General features: G+C 33.8%; 3 protein-coding genes across 3 annotated transcripts; 2 read left to right on the forward strand and 1 right to left on the reverse strand.

The window, feature by feature from the left end:
- Nucleotides 1-2,609: 2,609 nt before the first annotated feature.
- LOC7467815 (uncharacterized) lies at nucleotides 2,610-4,561 on the forward strand. Its single transcript, XM_002300880.4, has 4 exons — nucleotides 2,610-3,047; nucleotides 3,142-3,257; nucleotides 3,533-3,949; nucleotides 4,247-4,561. Exons 1-4 carry the CDS (start codon nucleotides 2,912-2,914, stop codon nucleotides 4,313-4,315), a joined length of 738 nt encoding a protein of 245 aa, XP_002300916.2. The 5' UTR covers nucleotides 2,610-2,911; the 3' UTR covers nucleotides 4,316-4,561.
- Nucleotides 4,562-6,841: 2,280 nt separating this feature from the next.
- On the forward strand, nucleotides 6,842-8,573 carry LOC7468775 (uncharacterized). Its single transcript, XM_002300881.4, has 2 exons — nucleotides 6,842-7,211; nucleotides 7,297-8,573. Exons 1-2 carry the CDS (start codon nucleotides 7,064-7,066, stop codon nucleotides 8,484-8,486), a joined length of 1,338 nt encoding a protein of 445 aa, XP_002300917.4. The 5' UTR covers nucleotides 6,842-7,063; the 3' UTR covers nucleotides 8,487-8,573.
- Nucleotides 8,574-12,190: 3,617 nt separating this feature from the next.
- LOC7468776 (protein ROH1) lies at nucleotides 12,191-13,836 on the reverse strand. The gene has a single exon (XM_002302140.4). It carries the CDS (start codon nucleotides 13,719-13,721, stop codon nucleotides 12,549-12,551), a length of 1,173 nt encoding a protein of 390 aa, XP_002302176.1. The 5' UTR covers nucleotides 13,722-13,836; the 3' UTR covers nucleotides 12,191-12,548.
- Between the last annotated feature and the right edge of the window lie 6,561 nt (nucleotides 13,837-20,397).

Raw genomic sequence — 20,397 nt, forward strand, 5'->3', positions numbered from 1 at the left:
CGTGCCTTAACCAAAACCATCTTTTGCGTTTCTTTTTTCCCTACCTTATCTTGAATCAATCTCTCATCCTATCTAGCACTATTAATATAACCGAGATATCCTACAACATTGCGAAATTAACAAAAGTTAACCAGGGAGAGAACAACATTGTTTATTTCGAAAGGGTTCACTCTTCATCAAAACAATATAATGACTACTCTTTAAAAGAAAATCAAGAGTAACTAAATTAGCCTTAAAAGGAAAACTTATTTAACTGGTGTTCATGTTTTTTTTTTTTCCATCATGGTTTTTTAGTATTTATCAAGTTGACTAATGGATGCTTTGGTATTTTAGTAAATATAATATAATTTAAAAATTAAAATTGACTAGTGCGTGCATTGCACGTGCTGCGAGAGTGCGAGGAGCTCGTGGTCTTCCAACAGTACATGCAATCTCCCGACATCCAAACTATAACTTATACCATTGTGTTGGAAGCATTAAGGGGGCTCTTTTTGTGTGGGCAGTGCACGTCGTCGTTTATGCGACAAAGCATCGACAATGTTGTTTATGAACTTATAACCCTAAACATTCAAAATTTCAGAGTTATCCTCTCATTTACTGATATTTCAACTTTAGTTCTAGTTTTTTATTTATAATTCTTGACCATTTTGTCAAATTTCAATTTGTTTTCAATTTCATCCTTACATTAATACTTATGATTTGTTATTTTTTTCAAATATAATCCTTTTTCTTTTGATTTTGATTTTGATTTTGGATCCTTTTGTAAATTTGATTTTTCTTTTCAATTTTCACCTTCAATTCAAAATTCTAGGTTGTTCTCTCATTTATTTTTGTTTCAAATTCGATCCTCATTCTTTTAATTGCTGTTTTTTTGTTTTTGATCCTTCTGTATAATTGATTTTTTTTTCAATTTTATCCTTTAAAAATTAATTTTTCAGGAATTGAGCTTCGTGGTTTTTCAAATAGGGTGCTTCAGGTTTAGTGACTTGGATCACATGTTTAAAAAGTTAACATGAATTGATTTTTTTAAACTTTTTTTTTTATTCCATCATTCGACGTTGTTTATCTTGAAAAATGAGCTTCGTGATTTTTTTCTAGTTTCCTTTCAATTGAGTTATTTCGATGTCATGACCTGGACAACATGTTTGGTCGGTTAACTCGAGTATTTTTTTGGGGTTGCTTTTTTACATCTTTTTTGTTTTTGTTTTTTCCTTCAAGATTGGATTCTTTTTAAAGTTAACTCGAGTTTGCATGATCCAACTTGCGAGGTTTGATGGCCTTACCTAGGTTTGCAAGTGTTTTATTTTTTTGGGTTTTTTTTTTTGTTGACTGATTTTTTTTTATTTCATCCTTTTTACATTTGGATTGGTAGGAATTGACTGTTGTTATTTTTTTTAATTTGCTTTCTATGAGGTTGGCCCAGCCTCACGACTCGGGTTGCGAGTTTTCCATGCTAGTTCGAGTTTACTCCAGACGCTTTATTTTGTCATTGTTTTTTTTTTCAATTTTGTTATTTAACATTTGATTATCTTGGAATCTAGCTATGTAATTTTTTTCCTTTTAACAAGTGTTCCTTTCCTTCTAGTTATACTTGTAACCTTTTCTTTTAAAACTCGGTCCATTTATTGTCATTGTTTTTTCTATCATATAATTAAATGCAACCATCTAATTGGACCCGGTAAGGTATATGACTCAAGTCATGTATTTGTTTCCTTCTTCAAAACAGTACTTTGGTTGTGCATGAACATTAACTTTTTAAGTTATAAACAAATTGGCCTAACCCACGGCAAAACATGACTATCTATCTAGTGATTTTACTAAAAAATTAGAGTCTCCGAGGCAATAGAACATCTCTTGAATTCTTTTTTTTACAAAAGTATTTTAAGACGAGGGTTGCTGGAAAACGGGATTGTTTAGCAAGTACCTCTATGGTTTAACATAAGTTATGAAAGATGATCTTTAATTTTAAATCATAATTTAAAAATTATTTCTTTGTATAAATAATTTATGACATATATGATTAAAGTTAGAAGTGAATTTGACAAAAAAAATAATTTCTTATAAAGAAAGTATCACAAGTTAGTTAAAATCAACAAGTTAATTAGGACTTAGAAGAATTTATGTAAAAGCAAAATCTTGACTATTTTCAGTAATATTTGTCTGATTAAAATAAAATATTTATAACTTTATTTAAACTAAAAATAAAAAGAAGATAGAAATTTGAATCAATGCATTAACAACTAGCAACCCCCCTCTCTTGATCGGTATTCTTCACGAGTTATAGTTATCGGTAGGCTGTACAAGTTAAGATTTTTTATTTTATTTTATTTTATTTTGAACTGGTATCAAGAAAAGTGAAGGGTTTTATAGAAGAAAGCAAGAAAGATTCCTCACCTCCCAAGAGAAGAAAATACTACTACCTTGATGAAGTGATTATAGGGTTCATAGCTATTGCCTGCAGTGCTGTGCAGAGGCTTATCATCACAGAGCTAATCATTTTAGAATAATAATCTCCATCATTTTCTATCAGTTCCTCTCTCCTAATACTATATTATTCACTCCCTCTGCTTTTCCTTTTACATGGTTTCGAGGCAAGTTTTTCCACCAACAAAATCATTCAACCTTTTACTGTATAAAGGAGTAATAATAATAACAATAATAAAAACACAATCTCCAATATCTGTCCGTCGTCCATTCAGAAAACTCGGGGACATCAAAAGCCAAACGCATCTGACATTTTAGCAGTCTCCCCCCTCTCTCTCTGGCAGACACGCTCACATTTTTCTAAAATCTCTCTTTTGTTGTTTGATGAACCAGAGGGCTAAAGAGCTGCAGAGACAAGGCTTAAAACCCTTGTAATTCGAAGTCTACTTAGGATAATTGCCTCTCGGACAAACAAGAGTTGCAGCTAATGAAGATTCCCTCCACGCTTCTCCTACTGTTATCTCTTCTCTCTCTACAATCGCAACCTTCTTGCTCCACAACAATACTAGTGGATGGCGTTTCAGAGTGGAAAGACCCCAATGTTTATATAGGAGATTCCATCAGTAAGTACTTGAAAACCCACCGTTTCTTGCTTGCAATCTCTTTTTTATGGGCTAATTGATAACATTTCTTTGTATTTTTATTGGCTTCTCTCAGTTTTCAAACACAAGTTTCACTACAGCTTGTACATTTTCCAGAACCAAAGAGCTTTTAATATCTGCAACTTCACTCAAGCTACACTTCTCACCAAGCCCAACTCCACCTCCTACACGGTATCTCTTCTCCCTCTCTCTCATTTGGAATTTCAACAACGTATAAATCCCATGCTTGTCTCTCCATATTTACATGCTTAAAGGCTGCTACAAAAATGTCAAAATCTTGGCTCACAATTCTTGGGTCCTGATGACAATAATTATCAATTTCTTTGTACAATGCCAAGGGTAACTCAAAAAGTTAGGATCTTTTTTCCATTTTTCTGTTGCTCCTCCGAGCTCTGACTATAAAATGTGCTAACAATTTTTCATGTTTAAATTGCAAATAACTAAAGTGGTACCCATCACGCCCTGGTTTCTTCTACTTCACATTCAACAATGGCTCCCTAAAATCCTGCAATCAAGACTCACAAAAACTCTCCATAAAAGTCTCTCCAGCACCACCACCACCACCGGCACAACTCCCTCCAACGGCATCACCTCCAGTTCCAGCACAAATTCCAGGCGACATTGTGTCATCATCTCCTGCATACCAGTGGCCATCCCGTCCTCGTGATGAAACAGCCTTTTCCCCTGCTCCTGAACCTGGTGGTAGTGCTGCAAGCTCTCCAATGGCGACAGTGCCAACATTGATGCCAGATAAAGGTGGTGGTATTCCTTTTATTAATAGCAACCCCGCTGTTCCTCTGCCTACTGGTGAAATTGATTCTGCCACTATTAGGCCCTTGCCCACCTCCGGCCATCATAAACTGGTATATACAGTCCATCTCTCTTTTTATGTCTACTTGTTACTATGTTTTGATGAATTGAACAAAGAAAAGTTAAAAACGAAAGGTTTTCAGAGTTTTTCTTCTCAGATAAAAAAAAAAAACAGCACAGTTTCTGAATTAAGCAATGACCCATGTGTGTATATACTGAACCAGTAAAGTGTCTTTCGATTTATCACAAAAATGTAGAAACAATATTGCGTATTGTATATTATGTTGGACTGGTCTTGATAGGGGTGTTTGACTGTGGGGTGTTCTTTTTGGTTTTGGGTGGAAATGCAGGTGGCAGTGGGGTTACTTGGATTTCACATGCCTCTATTTTGTGTGGTTTTACTGCTGCCGCTGCTGTAAAATGGAGGAGAGACAAAGCAATTCGCTGCAATTTGTGTAAAAAAATCGGTTTTGAGTAGGCTATAATATGCACCATGTACTGTAGTTGAAGAGTCTAAAGTAGCTTTAGCAGTGATAATGATGATGGTTATGTATGCCATCGATTGTGATGCCCTTCTCGGACCCTCCTTTGGAATCATTACCACTTTTGGTCTTCTGTTTTTTTGACATGCAATCGATTGCCACTCCCTTTTCCTTTCCTCTTTAGCTCTGCTTTCAATCCCTCAATTTGTTTATTTGAACAGAATTTGAATTTCCAACGCCAGCAGGCTTTCGGGTAGAGTTTTTTACTTCCGGAAAAAAATTATTCTTCATGGTACATGCCAATCTCAGAGTCACACTCTGTTAGGGAGATGGAAAATGAAGAGGGGGTGAATGAGAATGAAGAAAACGAGAGATTGTGAGAATGAAGAGAAGAAAATAATTCGAGCAGTGTAAAAGGGAGATTGGCGAGATATTAAATAATAAAAATAAATATTTACCCTCGTATCTCACGAACACGTTATCCTCAGCAACAATTCGGTACTTAAAATTCATGAAATCTTCCCATCTCTAGTAAAATTTGTAAAATTCATGCATTTGAATAAGTTTTAGGTACTTATCTCTTTTTTCTGTGATTTTTAAAGATTTTTCTTGATCCATTCTTTTTAATTATTTTTTTATTATAGTGTTGTTTTGTAATTTGTAATTTATCTTGATTACGATGCTTCTTGTAATATAATAAATTTTGGTATTTTGATAATTTCTGCTTTATGTCTAACCATCGAGAAAAAATCATTTAGTTGATTAAATAATTTTTAATTTTTACACTAACATCACATATAATTACGTTTTAAATCTTCTTGAAGATGAATCCCACATGGGGATGTTTTCAAATGCAATGAGCGATCGCATGGGAACCTCTCTATTCGTAGATCATATCTTTTCGGGTTTCAATCCCACCCCTTAATTGATGGGAACAAACCATGAAGATAAATCTTGAATAAAATTAATATGAAATAATTAATTAAATTGAAAGAAAATGAAGAGAAAAATTATATGGATGACAAAAAAAATAAAACAAAAAACAAAAAAAATTACACTATATGAATCTACATGTATCTACGATGCCATTGAAGGAGGAGCCATATCAATTGAAAAAATTAATTGCCTAGCTTATTTATAGGCTATTTAGAACCTGTAATTCTTTTAATTGTATAGATTTGAATTTTAAATAAAATTTAAATCATAAAAAATATATCAGGAGGAATATCCTCTAATTTGCTGGGTAATTCCAAATGAAAAATAATTTTTTAAAAATACCCCATTTCTTTCCTTTCAAAAACTCTAGAAAATCAATTTCTATTTCACATCTCTTCCTTCACCTTCTTTAACCGGTGCTTTCTTCAACAGAAGTTTTGATTTTTTGGCCCTAGAAATTGCCCGATGTGGGAAAAAGTATTGGAAAGACTGTCAAAAGCTGCCAACGGGTTAGTAATTCCTTCCAGCTCTCTTTATTATTCAAGTAAATGATAGAAAATTTTAACATGCTTATATTTTATGCTATTTTAAATAAACATGGGGTCCTTATAACAAAAAAAAATAATATTTATATGATAAAAAATAATGTCTAAAATAATGAAAAAATAATCAAGATTATCAATTCAATTTTTTTCCACATATATTTTAATTAGTATAATTGAATTCAATTCTATAATTTAGTATTTTATCCCAAACATAAAAATTATAATAAATTATCAATTGAATTCAAATTTACTTACAAATTGAATTCAATTCAACATGTTATTTAATTCCAAACAAATTGTTGGTTTTTTTATCTAATTATAATTATAATTATAATGTTTGAAGTACTTATTTCAGAGATTATTTGGTATTGTGATAGTTTATGTTTTTTATCTAATCACAAAGAAAAAATTATTTGGTCAGTCATATAGATTTTTGACCCTAAGATATAAATGCATTTCAAATCTTGATGTTATGAAAATTAAAATAACATGCTTTTTATTTATGAAAAACTATTTTTTAATTAGTTTCCATGCAACGACTTCAAACAAACACATATTTTTAAATTTATTTTTATTAATTATATCCACAAAAACTACCATAATAATAATAAACACTCAGAGAAAGCTGAAATTTTAGTGCTTGTCATCCTATATGCATTTATGATACAGATAAAAGACAAAATTGGTATATGAACGTTTTTCTGAGTATGTGTGCTTATTCTTCCTTGATCGAAATTGGAGTCCAAGTCTGCAAATTGTGATAAAAACATTTTTATAATCTTTTATTTATTTATTTATTTGAGAATTGATGATATGTATGCTAAATGAATAGAGAAAACACATATATTGTCAAACATCTCAATGAATTAATTATAAAATAAGCTTTTAAACCTACGCAGGAGGACTTGCTTGAAACTTTTTCCCCGACGCCATATAAGTCAGATTGTCAAAAAGAGCCGTTAGCTTCCCGCCAAGGTGAAAACATACATCAAAAGCAACCGACTTTTAACCCGTTTATACACTGTTTATAACAATTCAAGATTAAGAAGCAATGAATATGTGCTTTTCTTATGCACATGCATCAAAAAGCCACCTTGTCATTTCTTCTTTTGCTTCGTTAAAATGCATCTCATGTTTCATCCTTGACTAACAAATCTATCTCAATTTTTATATATTTATATATATAAGAAAATTGTACCGAGCCATGGAGCTTGAACCGGGGCTCAAAATCATCCGCACTAGAGATGATATCAGCTCCTTCACCGACCTTCGGATTGCTAAAGATCATGCCGGTCCTCTTTTCTTTTCTAGAGAAACCGAGAACATGTTCACCCTTATTGGATATCTCAAAGGTAATAATTAATGTTCATACTTCAAGTTCCTGTTGTTCTTAATATTGTTGTTGTGATCATGCTGGATACTGTGAAAAAAGTGCAGGTTTTAGAAAGGAGAATACTGACATCAAGATTAATGAAGATGGTGATCGGATCTCAATTAGTGGGAAGAAGCCAGTTCAGGAGATGGTGTTGATAGGGTGGATTATGCACAAAAAAGAGGTTGAGTTACGGTCATTCCGGAAGGCCTTCCGAATTCCTGATGGGGTCGTTTTGGATAAAATCAAGGCAAGATTCGATGATGAAGAATCGACTTTGACGATTATTCTTCCGAAATTGGTGAAAGGAATTCTTGATGTTGAGCTAGAGGAAGTTAAGGGAGAGGAGGTTGATAAAGGGAGAGGTGAAGCTACACAAGCTGTAGCTGACAAGGCACCTGAAGGAGAGAGTAGGGAGCCAGAGTTGAAGAGGGTGGAACAAAGTGACCAAGCTTTGCAAAATAAAAGGGTTGTTGAGCAAAAGGCTGATGCAGCTGAAATAGTGCCTGAAAGAGTTGTAGATACAACGTTACAAAAGAAACTAGAGCCTAAGGATCAAAGCGAATTAGAAGAAGCCACTCCTGAAAAGGCAGAACCTCCTTCTACTACCACCGCCGCTACATATCAGGAAACAGTAATCAAGAAACCTAAGCTAGTTTTGCCTGAGAAAGAGATCGAACACCAAGAGTCAAAAAAGGCCGCTCCAGCTGAAGAAACTAGAAGTGAGGAGCTTCCCGGTTTGAAAGAGCAGGGGAAGAAACAGGAAACTCCAGAGGCCAAGAGCACTCGTGAAGAAACGTTGGAAAAACACCCTCATGGACCAGAGCTCAATCAATTGACAGAAGCTGTCATGGATCAAGAGACTAAACCACCAGAAGTGTCAAACCAACCATCAGCGCAAGCTGATCAAGGACATACAGAAGAAGCAAATCATGTAGTCAAGACTGAAATATCACACGAATCAGAAAAGCTGGAAACAGAAAAAAATGTTCAAGAACCAACGATACCCGAACCTGATCAAGAAAAAAAGCTGGCTGAAACTCCACATCCTGCATACAAGTCAAGAAACAATGAGGCCCAAGGAAGCAAAGAAAGCCATGGAATAGGAAATGATATCAAAGAAGCAGCAACGAATAGAAAGAATCCTGTTTCAAGAAGAACTAAGCTATGTCCTCCTCTTGTTGTTGCAGGGTCGGCCATTCTCGTCTCTATCGTAGTGTTTGTCATTGGTTGGATTAGAGCTAAGAAAAGATGAATTATATGTAAGACACTGGCTTTAATTGCTTTGTTATTGCTGAAAACAATAAAATCTAGTGCATCAAGTAAGCTAATTGCTATAGAACGATCGACTTGATGTTCACAAGCGTAAACTGGATTCAAAGATATTGATACTGAAATAGAATGAAGGGGTGCTATTTTGTTAGGACTAGAATACCTAGGGTCCAACCGCTACGAAACATTCTTTGTTGCAAAGAACATAGGTTGTTGCTGTGATTGTGATTCATTCTTACAAGAGGTAAATTCCTTAACTTCGTGTCCAAGATATAGCAATCACGTCATGTTCCTGCAACAAATTTAGGGAAAAAAGATTTCTTGGAACATACAGCTAGCGGGCTGAATCTTAAAACTTAATGATCAATTAAGCATGTATTCCTAATAAGATAGCTTCGAGAGACCCTTATTTTCAGCTGTCAACCAAGCATGAAATAAAAGTTCAGTTATATGAACCGGAAAAGTAAAGGACGTAATTTGCCACTAGCTTGACAACCTTGTACACATTCACCAGTGTTTTTGTGGTTTCCAGTTTTTATTTCCCGAATTCCTGCTCTTCATCGCATCCTCTAGTGTTGGAGTTTTTTTGGAGTGTATTGATACTGTATTCATCGCAGCTGATTAACAGAACTTCACTATCATTTGTCAATATATGGTAATAAATGGCCAAATAATGAACAACCATGTTACATACAGATTTATCAGCTAAAGAAATGGGAATAAAATTCAACTAAATCTCCCTGTTGATTAGGAGACACCCCCTTTTTCCAGTAAATACTGAAAAAGCATACGACTCAACAGAAACAATCCACCAAGGGCCAGGTGCTAGAAATTTCTTGTGTGGTGTCTGTGTATTTGATCCATGTAGAGCCCAGACACGTGCATCACAAGGTGCCATGTTCTAACCTGCATAAGAGTTAAAGAGGGGCCACTATTAGTTGAATGACTTGAAAAGATCGCCACCCTTTTGTGCTGTTAAAAGGGGCCCATCTTTCTTGAAGCCTTGCAGCTAGAGAGCTGTTGAAAAGCTGAGGAAGGTTGAACGAAAAAGCTCCGATAAGATAGCCCCATGGCGTGGTTTGCATTTACATACAGGGTGTTCGTTATCGCGGTTTAATCAAATATTTAATTTGAAGAAATAATAATAAAAAAATTATTTTTATAAATTTCTAAACAAAAAATATTTTAAAAATTAATCTTTATCACGCTAAAAAACACATAATCTAGAAATTGTACCGAGAACTGTGATATGTCAATTCAGATTTTCATCATCGAACTTCTTGTGTATTTTAAATGGTATTAAGGTTAAGAAGAGAGGAGATTTTCCTTTTGAAACTCGATAAATTTAGGTCACTATAGTAGTGAAGTAGACTGATCATTCAGAAACCAAAGTTTTTTACAACTGCAAAATATGGATTTCAGCTCTACCAAGGAAGGACAAAAATAGCTTTTAGAAATTAAACCTCAAGAGTTATGATAGCCACCAACCTGTAAGGAGGACCAGTATCGTGGTGGCCACTCTGCTATTTTCTCTAGTTGGTAGTCCAATCTGCTGTATTCAGGATGTAAACCTTCACCAACCATGCCTGTGCTATATGTATGAATTGTAAGGTAGTGATGGGTTGTTAAAGAAATTTCCTTTTAGAAAACATCGATAAAGAAAATTATTGGAGAGGAATGACAAGATTTAAGGCTTCAGCAATCTATTATATTGGGCTAGACCCAGCTGTTTACAGTAGAGAAGAAATGGCAATCAGATGTACACAGTTGAATCAAGTAATTATCAGTGCCCAGAATTAGGCGACGATTGATAGGTTTTACAGCCATTACTGATCCTCTCCAAATTCTGCTAGGTCTCCCCAAGGTTATACATGGGCTAACCAGATTGGTGGATCAATTATTTTGCCGACAAATACCTAACACCTGACAGGCTACGTGCGGCTAGAAATTCAAGTGTTTGAAGCAGTGAGAGCAAGTCTTGAATGACACTAAAATTTGAGCCCATGGGCTAGTAAAATAGAGTACACAACTGCTCTAGTTTATCAGGGAGATATGGGGTGGTTGTAAATAGAGCAGAACAAGGTATAAATGGCATCCTAGAGATCCGATAAAGTTAATTTCTCCTTGAACACGGAGCTGTGACCTTTTGCGTTCTTGCTCTGTAATATTTGCTGGAAAGAAGATCAATTTCGCATGCAAAGGGAAGGACAGGATGGGGAAAAAGGATGCAAATCAGAGAGCGAATATAGAAGACAGGAAGGGATAAGAGGTGGGGTAGGAAAGAATAAGAGGTGTGGTGGGAGCTTTCGTTTCGTAGTACAAAGATTCAGGAACTCTTAACAATGAAGCAAAGCATCAACAAGGTAATGGTTGTATCATAGATACGGTTGTTTTTTTAGGAGAGGTGAATTACAGTCTTGCAGCTATGAAACAAAGCATTGGATTGCATTTGCTGTGCTCACAATGCTTCGCAATTCAGTGCTGGTTTCTGCACATAAAAAATCGACTCCATGTCCAATTTTATATCCATTAATACGCTAAATAAAAATGGAATCTCATCACAGTCCCCATTAGGTGCCGTGGCTACCCTCTTATTGATTGTTCATATGGTGAGATCAAGAATGTAATATTTCTCCGTTTCCTAGATCAAGTAGGGTAAACAGTAAAATGTTGATTATGAAACAGAAACAAGCATAAAGATTTCACCCAGATGCATATCTTGGAAACTTGGCTGATGTGGTCTTCGTTCCTGACACTCCAAAGAATAAAAATACGAAGAAAATACTGTCCTCATCAAAAGAAAAAAAAAAAAAAAAGAGCTCTAGAAAATCTTAAAATGCTTTGTATTCTAGAGAAACAAATTGCTGAAATTCTATTCTAGATGCAAAATGTTCATGGGTCAAAATGCCAGAGCTTTCAAGGACTCGAAAATAAGACTGAATCAAAGTCAACTACAACAGCGGATGCCACCAAGATATTAAACTATTTTTGCAAATTGCAAGAACACTATAAAAATAGCCTGAGAAGAAGTTCATATGGAAGCAAATCAAAGTCAAGCGAACCTTTTAACTAACATAAAACTTGGATCTTGACCTGTTATACGTAAGACCCACCTCTGTGATAACGCAAGCGGAAACTCGAGTTCCTGCAGTAATTTATTGGTGGTCGGAAATTAACTAGGTCAGAAGAAAATTTCAAAAAGGAATTCTCTAGTCTTTATTTGCTAAAAGAACTATGAAAAAGATAAAGATACAGAAAACGGAGGATAAACAAGATCTATCCCCGTCCTCGTCCACGGAGACAATAACTTCAAGTCGAGATGTGAGCAAATGCTATCATATTTGATGAATGTTCAACCAGGTAATCAATAGATGCAACATTCCCCGGTTGAATCCTTGATAGAAAGTCGGGTGAGGAGCAGGCAAGATATCAAGTGAAGCCAACTGCCCATATTACTACGTCAGGTCACGAGATCACCAATTTTGTGCAAGATAGTGAAAGGAGAAAAAAAAAAACTACCTGCAAGCTCAACAAATCTCAGATATGAAAGAGAAGATATCATAACACTAATAAACACAAGTGCAATATTTGTTTCTATCAACCCAGCAACATACATTCTCCAAGGATATGACCACGAGATAAATACAATTATTGTTAGCTTGTAAGAGCATCGAAAGCCATCAGACGTAATAACCAAAGATCATAACTTGAGCAATTAATTCTCTCCTTTTCCAATACACAAAAGAGTATATGTTATACCATTAACAAAAAGAAGATCAAAACGAGAACACAAAATCAGCTACAACAGCAAGATGCAATTTTTACTCGAGAAAATTTCGATTATACAATAGCAAGGAAAGCTGGAGATCAGCAGCCATGTACTTCAAGCACTCCCCCAATTTCCATATCCTACATTTCTTTACACAACATATATTTTCCGAAAAATCTCCTTTCCTTACCCATTTATTTTCAAACCATGACTTAGATCAGAATCATTCTCCATATTTTCATCTCCCAAAACACAAATGGCCCATCACTCAAAACATTACACATGATTAGGCCTTCCCAAAGAATCAAGCCCTTCAGTCCGGCTATGAACAATCCTATGGAACACCTCTCTAACTTGCCTTTCCAAGGGATCCAATCCCTCCTTTAAAACCTCACAAACATTTGCCAATTCATTCACTCTTTGCCTCACCTCCCCTTCCTTTTCCTCTGTTAACGGAAACTGAACCCAATCCATCAAATCGCCCATAACCCTCGCACACTTATCCATCTGATAAAGCTCTCTCAATAACCCAGGTGCATTCCTCCTATCCCTTTTCCGTGACTCCTCCAAAATCCTCTCGTGCAACACCACCACCGGCTGCGCCCACGGAAACTGCCTAGGAATCGAAAAATGGACCTGCAACCCTCTATCCTGGCATGGAATCGCAGCGACAAGTGCCCACATTACGAGAAGCAAAATCGTATTCATAGTATAAACAGCCACCGCAATTCCATTAGTAGCCACAACTTCATTCCCTCGCGGCGCAACCAAATTATTCCCTATTGCCTGGAGCTGCCTAGCAGCAGACCACGACCGCGACACGCTCCACGACAACGATCTAAAATGCCCAAGATTCCTATGATGCTGGTCTCTTGACGAAGCTTGTTGTCTTCCAAAAGATCGGTTTCTATGAGCCAAAGCCGATGATGCGTTCGAATCCTTCTCATCTAGCATAGAAATCGACAAATCAATCAAAGCTTTTTTAGCTCGGCGAAACTGACCCTCGCCAAACATTCTTTGATTATGCAAAGCACACAAAACAATCTCCAAAAGCTTCTTCCACTCTCTGATCTGCTCAATCCCATCACGAATCGCGTTACAAACATCCAATCCCTTGACAGTCCTTTCAAAATAATCCTGAACAAACCGGTCCAAAGGCGGTCTATGGACCAACGACTTGTGATTGAACAGAATGACTCTAAACTCCTCCTGGCAACATAGGAAAGAATCGAGGAGTTTCTGGATCCAAGCCAACGAAAGCAAGCGATCAGGTCCGGCCGATGATAACTCAAGAAATCGCTCGGTGACTTGTCTCTGAAAAGCTTCGAGCTCGAGCTCGAGAGCTGAGGTGCTTTGTTGAGAGTCCATGGAATGGACGGGGTCGCGTCGGAGACTTAAAATAGAATGTCTAAGGGATGCCGACGAACCTTGATAGTCCGTGGCAGGCATTATCGCATTAAAAAAATATGATTGAGAAGAGAGAGAGGTGGAGAGTGATTTTAGAGCGAGAAGAGGTTGGTCTGAGAGGTAATGGCTGTGGGTGACTGTGAGAGAGAAACCCCAAGAGGGATAGGGATTTTATTAGGGCAGAAATGGACCCCGCGTTTCGTGGTGGTTGGTTGGAATTGGAAAGGTCTAATTAAAACAATTATGTTTTTTTCTTAATTACAATCAATAATTAAAGATGCTCTACAGTTTAGGAGTTTTTCACGATTTTAGTTTCTTATCAAGGAGTAGCGAGGGTTGTCTGTGATTATTCTATCGGTAAATTATTTTTGTTTTTGTGTTTTAAAAATATTTTTAAAAAAATTAATTTTAATTATTTTAAATTAATTTTTTTAAGTTTTTATATCATTTTAATATGTTAATGTCAAAAATAATTTTTTTAAAAAATATATATATATATATATATATTATTTTAATGTATTTTTAAATAAAAATCACTTTAAAAAATAATCACTAACAAATACTTCTGAAAACTTCTAATAATATAAAATTGAAAATAAATATGAGAAAATTATATTTTATCTCGGTAAAAAGTAAAAAGTGATAAAATCTTATTTTTTATTACAAAAATATTTTTTTATTTTTTCTCGCTCTTTATAGCATAATTACAGGGTCAATAGCATAAAATTCCCAAGTATGGGTTAGTACTTTCTTACACGAACCAAACACGCAGTGAACACGCCTTGAGTTAGCTTGGTAAGTATTTTGCAATGGAAGAATATTCTTTTGTACGGGTGGGATTTGGGCCGTTTGATTAGCTTGTGATATGGTAGGGTTGCTTGTGTAAACGTGGTTGTGATTTAAGAAGGGTGTGATGTCTGCCACGTGGTGGGTGAGGGGGAGGGAGTGGAGAAGACAGGGTCATTTGAGAGAGAGAGGGGATTGTACACGTGGACGGTACAGCTTGGTCTTCGTTGGCTCGTAATAGAGGAGAGCGAGAGAGAGAGAGGGGGGGGGAGGGACTAGGTCCCGTCCTGCTTTCTAGAAGGGAGTGGCTGACGTGTACAGTTTTCTGCACCTATTTGTCGAAAATACCCCTGTCATTATCAGCAAGTTTTGCTTTTGTTTAGATAGAAATTATTCGTAAGGGATTCTATATAGTTAATAGATCCATCCACCTATCATATGGTATGGCAGTGAGTTAGTATAAATCATGAAAAAGCTCATGATGGAAAAATAAATAAATAAAGTGAGATGACGGAGACTGGTCTAGAATTTAAAATAAATAAATATATATATATATATAAATATATATATATATATATATATATATATATATATATATATATATATATATACGTGGATGTGAAAGATGATTGGAAAAGGGAGTGTACGAGGCTTGAAGGGAAAGAAAGAATAATATTATACAGCTTGGAAGAGAAGGATAAAAGGGAAGGTATATTAAATATTAGTTTTAGGGCTCCCCCAGAAATGAGAGTCCCTTGTTTTGTACTTCCATTCAATGTTTCGTAATGATATCCTCTTGGGAGGCTTTTAATGCCTCCGTAAATGTGATTTATTATTTTAAGCTTGAGATAATGGAGAAAAAATAAAAGAAGATAAAATGGGTTCTTCAGAGAGGAGGGGAAGGATTTTTGGAAACCGGAAAGGATAGTGACCGAAATCTTCTATATAGGGGTGATTATTTTTGATTTAACTTGATTTTTTCAGTTTGACTCGGTTTTTTTTTATTAGGTTCGGTTTGATTTTTTCGATTTCAAACTTATAAAACAAAACCGAACTGGTCAGTTTTTTTTAAATTTTAATCGGTTTTTTTCACGGTTCGGTTTTTTCTGTTATTTTTTTTTCGATTTTCTCGATTTTTTTATTTTTTTTATTCACCCCTATCTTCAGGGGTCTTTCTTTAAGAAAACAAAGAGCACGAGACACCAAGTTCATAGGATATTATTAAGAAAAATTAAGACGGAGGGAGGTGTGATAATCCATTTTTTACTCTCAATCTTTCTCTGTGTTTTTCAAATTTATATTTTCAATCAAATTTAATTTTTGGCAAAACAAAAGAAAGAAAAAGGAGTTTAGGGAGTGAAAGAAAAAAAGAGAAAACAAGGGATTGCAAAGAGTAGGGACTAAAAAAAATAATAAGGAGAGATTATGCAAAAATATATATATAAAAATAAATTGGAGAATCCACGGTAAAAAAGGAAATAATATAACAAGAAAAAACAATTAATTAATTGAGAATCCATTGTAAAAAAAAATTAATATAATTGACTCATAATATTTTTTTATTTAGGTTTTTTTTTTATTTTGTAGAGATCTCATACAATATAAATAGAGGAGGGACACAATATATGAGATTAAAGGAGAGATTTTAAAAAAATTCATTTGACTAAGTTCATGTAGTTTTTAATAAAAATAATAATGGCAATGACATGTATCTCATGATGACTAAAATAAAATATGAATACGACTAGATCAAATGAATTTTTATTTTTTAATCCATAATAATGATAACAAATAAATAATAATTTGAAAATTTCCATCATAAACCATAAGTAATGAAGAAAATAGCTTTTTCATGGTCAAAAGTGAGCAATGATAAAGAGATACCCTCACGTCAGGGTAATCTTGGGGTTAAATAGTTCTTTAAACACAAAAAAACCACTAATGGACGACAATGTAAGGCATAAAGGATTTTATAACTAAATCACTTACTCATAAGTAAATCAATTTTCTAATGGTATTTTTATGAAGCCTCTTAGTCTCAAACGATATTTTAATTTAGAGTAATTAAAGCCTAATAGGATAATAGATCTATGGATCATATATACTAATTATATTGTTCTTATAATTAAGAGGATCCAAAAAGAGGCAAAGACGTGTGCTATGGGGGGGGGGGGGGGGGGGAGATTTGTAGACAATACAAGGAGACATTCTCTGTTTTTTTTATGATGAAAAAACTATATTTCCCTCGAAACAACTATCGATGGATCCAGCAATGCTGGTCGAGACCACAACCCACTCCGACCGAGGATACAAAATTCCTCCATAGATCTATGTTTCAAAACATTTTAGCATATTTTTACATGACGTGGCTTTAAAATAAAAATAAAATAAAATTGTGGTCCCTGATATGCAAGTTATATTAGATTTCTTCCTTCTGGGCTCGAACGATTTCTTCATCTCAATACATTTTACTTTCCTCTCCACGTAAAAAACTCTCAACCCTCTCACTAAATGCACAAAAGAAGTGATGAAAAAACAGACAACAATAGTAAATCCACTACATTAAACCAAAAGAAGTGCTCATAATAATATGCACAAAAAAAAATGCTTGTAAAAAAAAAAAAAAAACTCAATTCTTAGCCAACCCAATACGAAATGAAGAAATTAAAAAAAAAAAAAAAAAATCGACTCAGGTCAACCCGAGTTAGCTTGTAAAACTCGTGATCCGATTCATAAGATTAGGATAGCCTAATAAAAAGCAAATAAAAAAATTACAAAACTCAATTCCCAACAAACTCAAGGTAAAATTGTGAAATTAGAAATAAATCAATTAACAAAAAGAAACAAAGAAAACCCTGCAAACCTAGGTAAGCCCACAAACCCCTGTTGCCTGGACCGTGCGAATAGGATAATCAAAGAGAAGGAAAAATAAGAAAATTTATGAAGCGTAATTCTAAAACCAACCTTGTATTTATGGATGAATCTAAAACTAAAAAACATTATTTAAAAAAAACTAAATCAATCAAAAATAACCCACCAACCCCATAGCTAGGTCTTAAGACCAGGATCAACCTAAAGAAAGGAAACCAAAGAAAATCACAATTTTCAATTTCTTAAAAAACTCAATATTGAAGGATGAAATTGAAAAAGAAAATCAATAAGAAAATCAACCCTAAAAAAAAGATCAATGTCAACCCAGATTAGCTTTTCAAACCCATGACTCGGTTCTTAAGATTGGGAATAACAATAAAAAAATGAAAACCAAATTTAAAAAAAAAAATTGAAAGGACAATTTATAGTTTTGGATTGAATGATGAAATTGAAAAAAATAATACAAAGAGGAAAACAATAACAATTAAAAGAATAAGAAACAAATTTGAAGAAAAAAAATGAGATGATAACTTAAAATTTAGAATTGAAGAATGAAATGGAAAGAAAAGAATAAATTCTATAAAAGAATCCATAAGAAAAAAATAACAATAAAAAAAATAAGAATAAATTGGAATGATAGTAATATGAAAAGATAACTCTAAATCATTGATAGAATAGTGTGAATTTCAAGGAAAGAAAGAGAAAAGAAAAAAGAAAAAAAAAAGTGTCATCACCAACAAACCATCATCTTCATGTCACCCGTGTTTTTCCAAACGAAAGCACATGGCATGATGCTTTCAATGCCATCGCGGAAGCGGAACAAGGTGTTTCTCCACTGGAGAAACTCACATGTGTCACCATAGCATTGCAAGCTCCTTCACCCGGTGGCGCGTGTATTGTATGCACTACAGCACAGCACTAACCAATCTAAGGTGCTCATTAACTCTAGTCCCCTGTCTTTGTCCTGGTGTAAATATTGGTCCTCAGTCGCTAATTACTCTAAATCAACATACTTTAGTTTTATTTTGACAAATCAAATATCAACTAATTCTGAAGCTTTTTGTCGATAGTGTGAGTTCCTTATATCCGGTCAACTAAAATAAACTATTAAATAAATTCTCTAAAATACCAAACTTGGAAGGATCATTTTTAAAAAAATAAGTTTAGTAACCGAAAAAAATAACTTGAGTTTTTCTCTTGCCTATGCAACCCAATTCCTAATTAAAAAATAATTAAAAAAGGCCTAGTATTTTTCAAAGCTTGAAACTTGGTCCCCAAACATTTAGCTACTCTAAACTAATAAAATTGAATTTCACTTTGCGAAATCGAATATCAACCAAAAAGCAAAATATTTCTACAACATCCCTAATTGTAAGTAGAAAAAATAATCTCTCAAGCCCAAACTCGTATTATTGCAATGTTAAAGGCTCAAAATAAAAATATAAAAAATAAATTGAACTATCAAAATATAAAATTACTGAAAGATAAAGAAAAAAAAAGAAATTATTATTGATGTTTACTATTATAATCCATAGTATTTACTGAAAAATGGCACAATAACTTCAAAAGGAGTTTTAGGTTTTTGTTAATTTGCTACGATTTTGCTTATATCTGAACAGATTGATTAATGGTAATAATATCGGTATTTTACTTCTTTGATGTCTCGGGATAGGAGTCCACGAATTATCCTTGATTACAAGAATTTACATGACGTTTGACATTAACAAAAACAAAAACAAAAATTGAATTCACTTTACACCTTTTCACATATCACAGTTCATTGGAAATAATAATTTGACTTTTTTTAATTTAATTTTTGTTTTTTAATTTTACTATTCAATATTTAATTTATTCATTATTTAACTTCGTAACTTGATTTATATTTCAATATTAGTTTTACCAGGATCGAACTTTATAATTTGTTTCGAATTAATTTCTATAGAGTCATCGTTCTCTCATAACCAAGCCACTAGCTTAACAATTTAACTAGGTTGATTCATTTTTTTTATTCATTTAATATTGAGTTGATAATGAATCGAGATTCTTACTTTGTTTTTTTTTTTTCTATGGGGTTTTTTTTGTTTTATGATCCTGGTTGCAAGTTTCTTTAACATTGAATTGATTAGAAATTGGGATTTCATAATATTTTTAACGTAAGTTGACTTGAATTATTTTTTATAATTGATTTTTTTTCAATCTCACTCTTTAACATTGAATTGATTAGAAATTGGGATTTCATAATATTTTTATTTATTTTTTATAAGGTTATTACGGTCTCATGACTTGATTGTGAATTTGGTATGTTGACTTAGGTTAATCCGGATCAATTCAATTTATTGTCATTCTAGTGTTAAAAAAACATATTGTCTTGAAATCTTTTAGAGTCAAAATATATTTTCATTGGTCATCCAGATTGTTTTTAGATCTTTCAAGCCAATCAAGTTATATCGAGTCAACTCCGACATGATTTAAATTTTTTATCTACTAGAAAACAAGTTAGTAATGCCTAAAAAATTTACATTAAAAAATACTTTAATCTGACCAGTAATATAGCAAGGATAAGTAATATAGTACCATTTTGGAAAATAAACTATATTACAAATTATTAACGATCGATGAAATATATCTTACGAGTTACGACCCTCAATTTTCAAGAATCAAACAAGAAAGCTTTCAACAACAAGACCATGTTTTCTAGCGAAATGGAAGTGTTCGGTTGTCTCTTGCAGGCCCTTGAAAATAAAATTGCTGCGAGAGAGAGATGTTTTTTTAACAACTCGGACCCAAGACACAAGGGCGTATGCTGTTTGTGCACACATGCACGCCAATTAACATATTTATCTCCACTTAAACAACATAGATGAAGATAACGAAGCCTTTAATTATTACAAAAGATACGCTTAGATTATAAATGGCAAGAGAATCTCTCCTAAACAGCAAAACCACCCTGCCTGCCTCACGTGTGGATTTATGCTTCTAGCATGCATGTATTGTGTTTTAAAAATATTTTTTAATAAAATTTAATTTTTTAATTTTATATTTTTAGATTTTTTGATGTGAT

This window comes from Populus trichocarpa, chromosome 2 (assembly GCF_000002775.5).
Source record: "Populus trichocarpa isolate Nisqually-1 chromosome 2, P.trichocarpa_v4.1, whole genome shotgun sequence".
Classification (NCBI taxonomy): Eukaryota; Viridiplantae; Streptophyta; class Magnoliopsida; order Malpighiales; family Salicaceae; genus Populus; species Populus trichocarpa.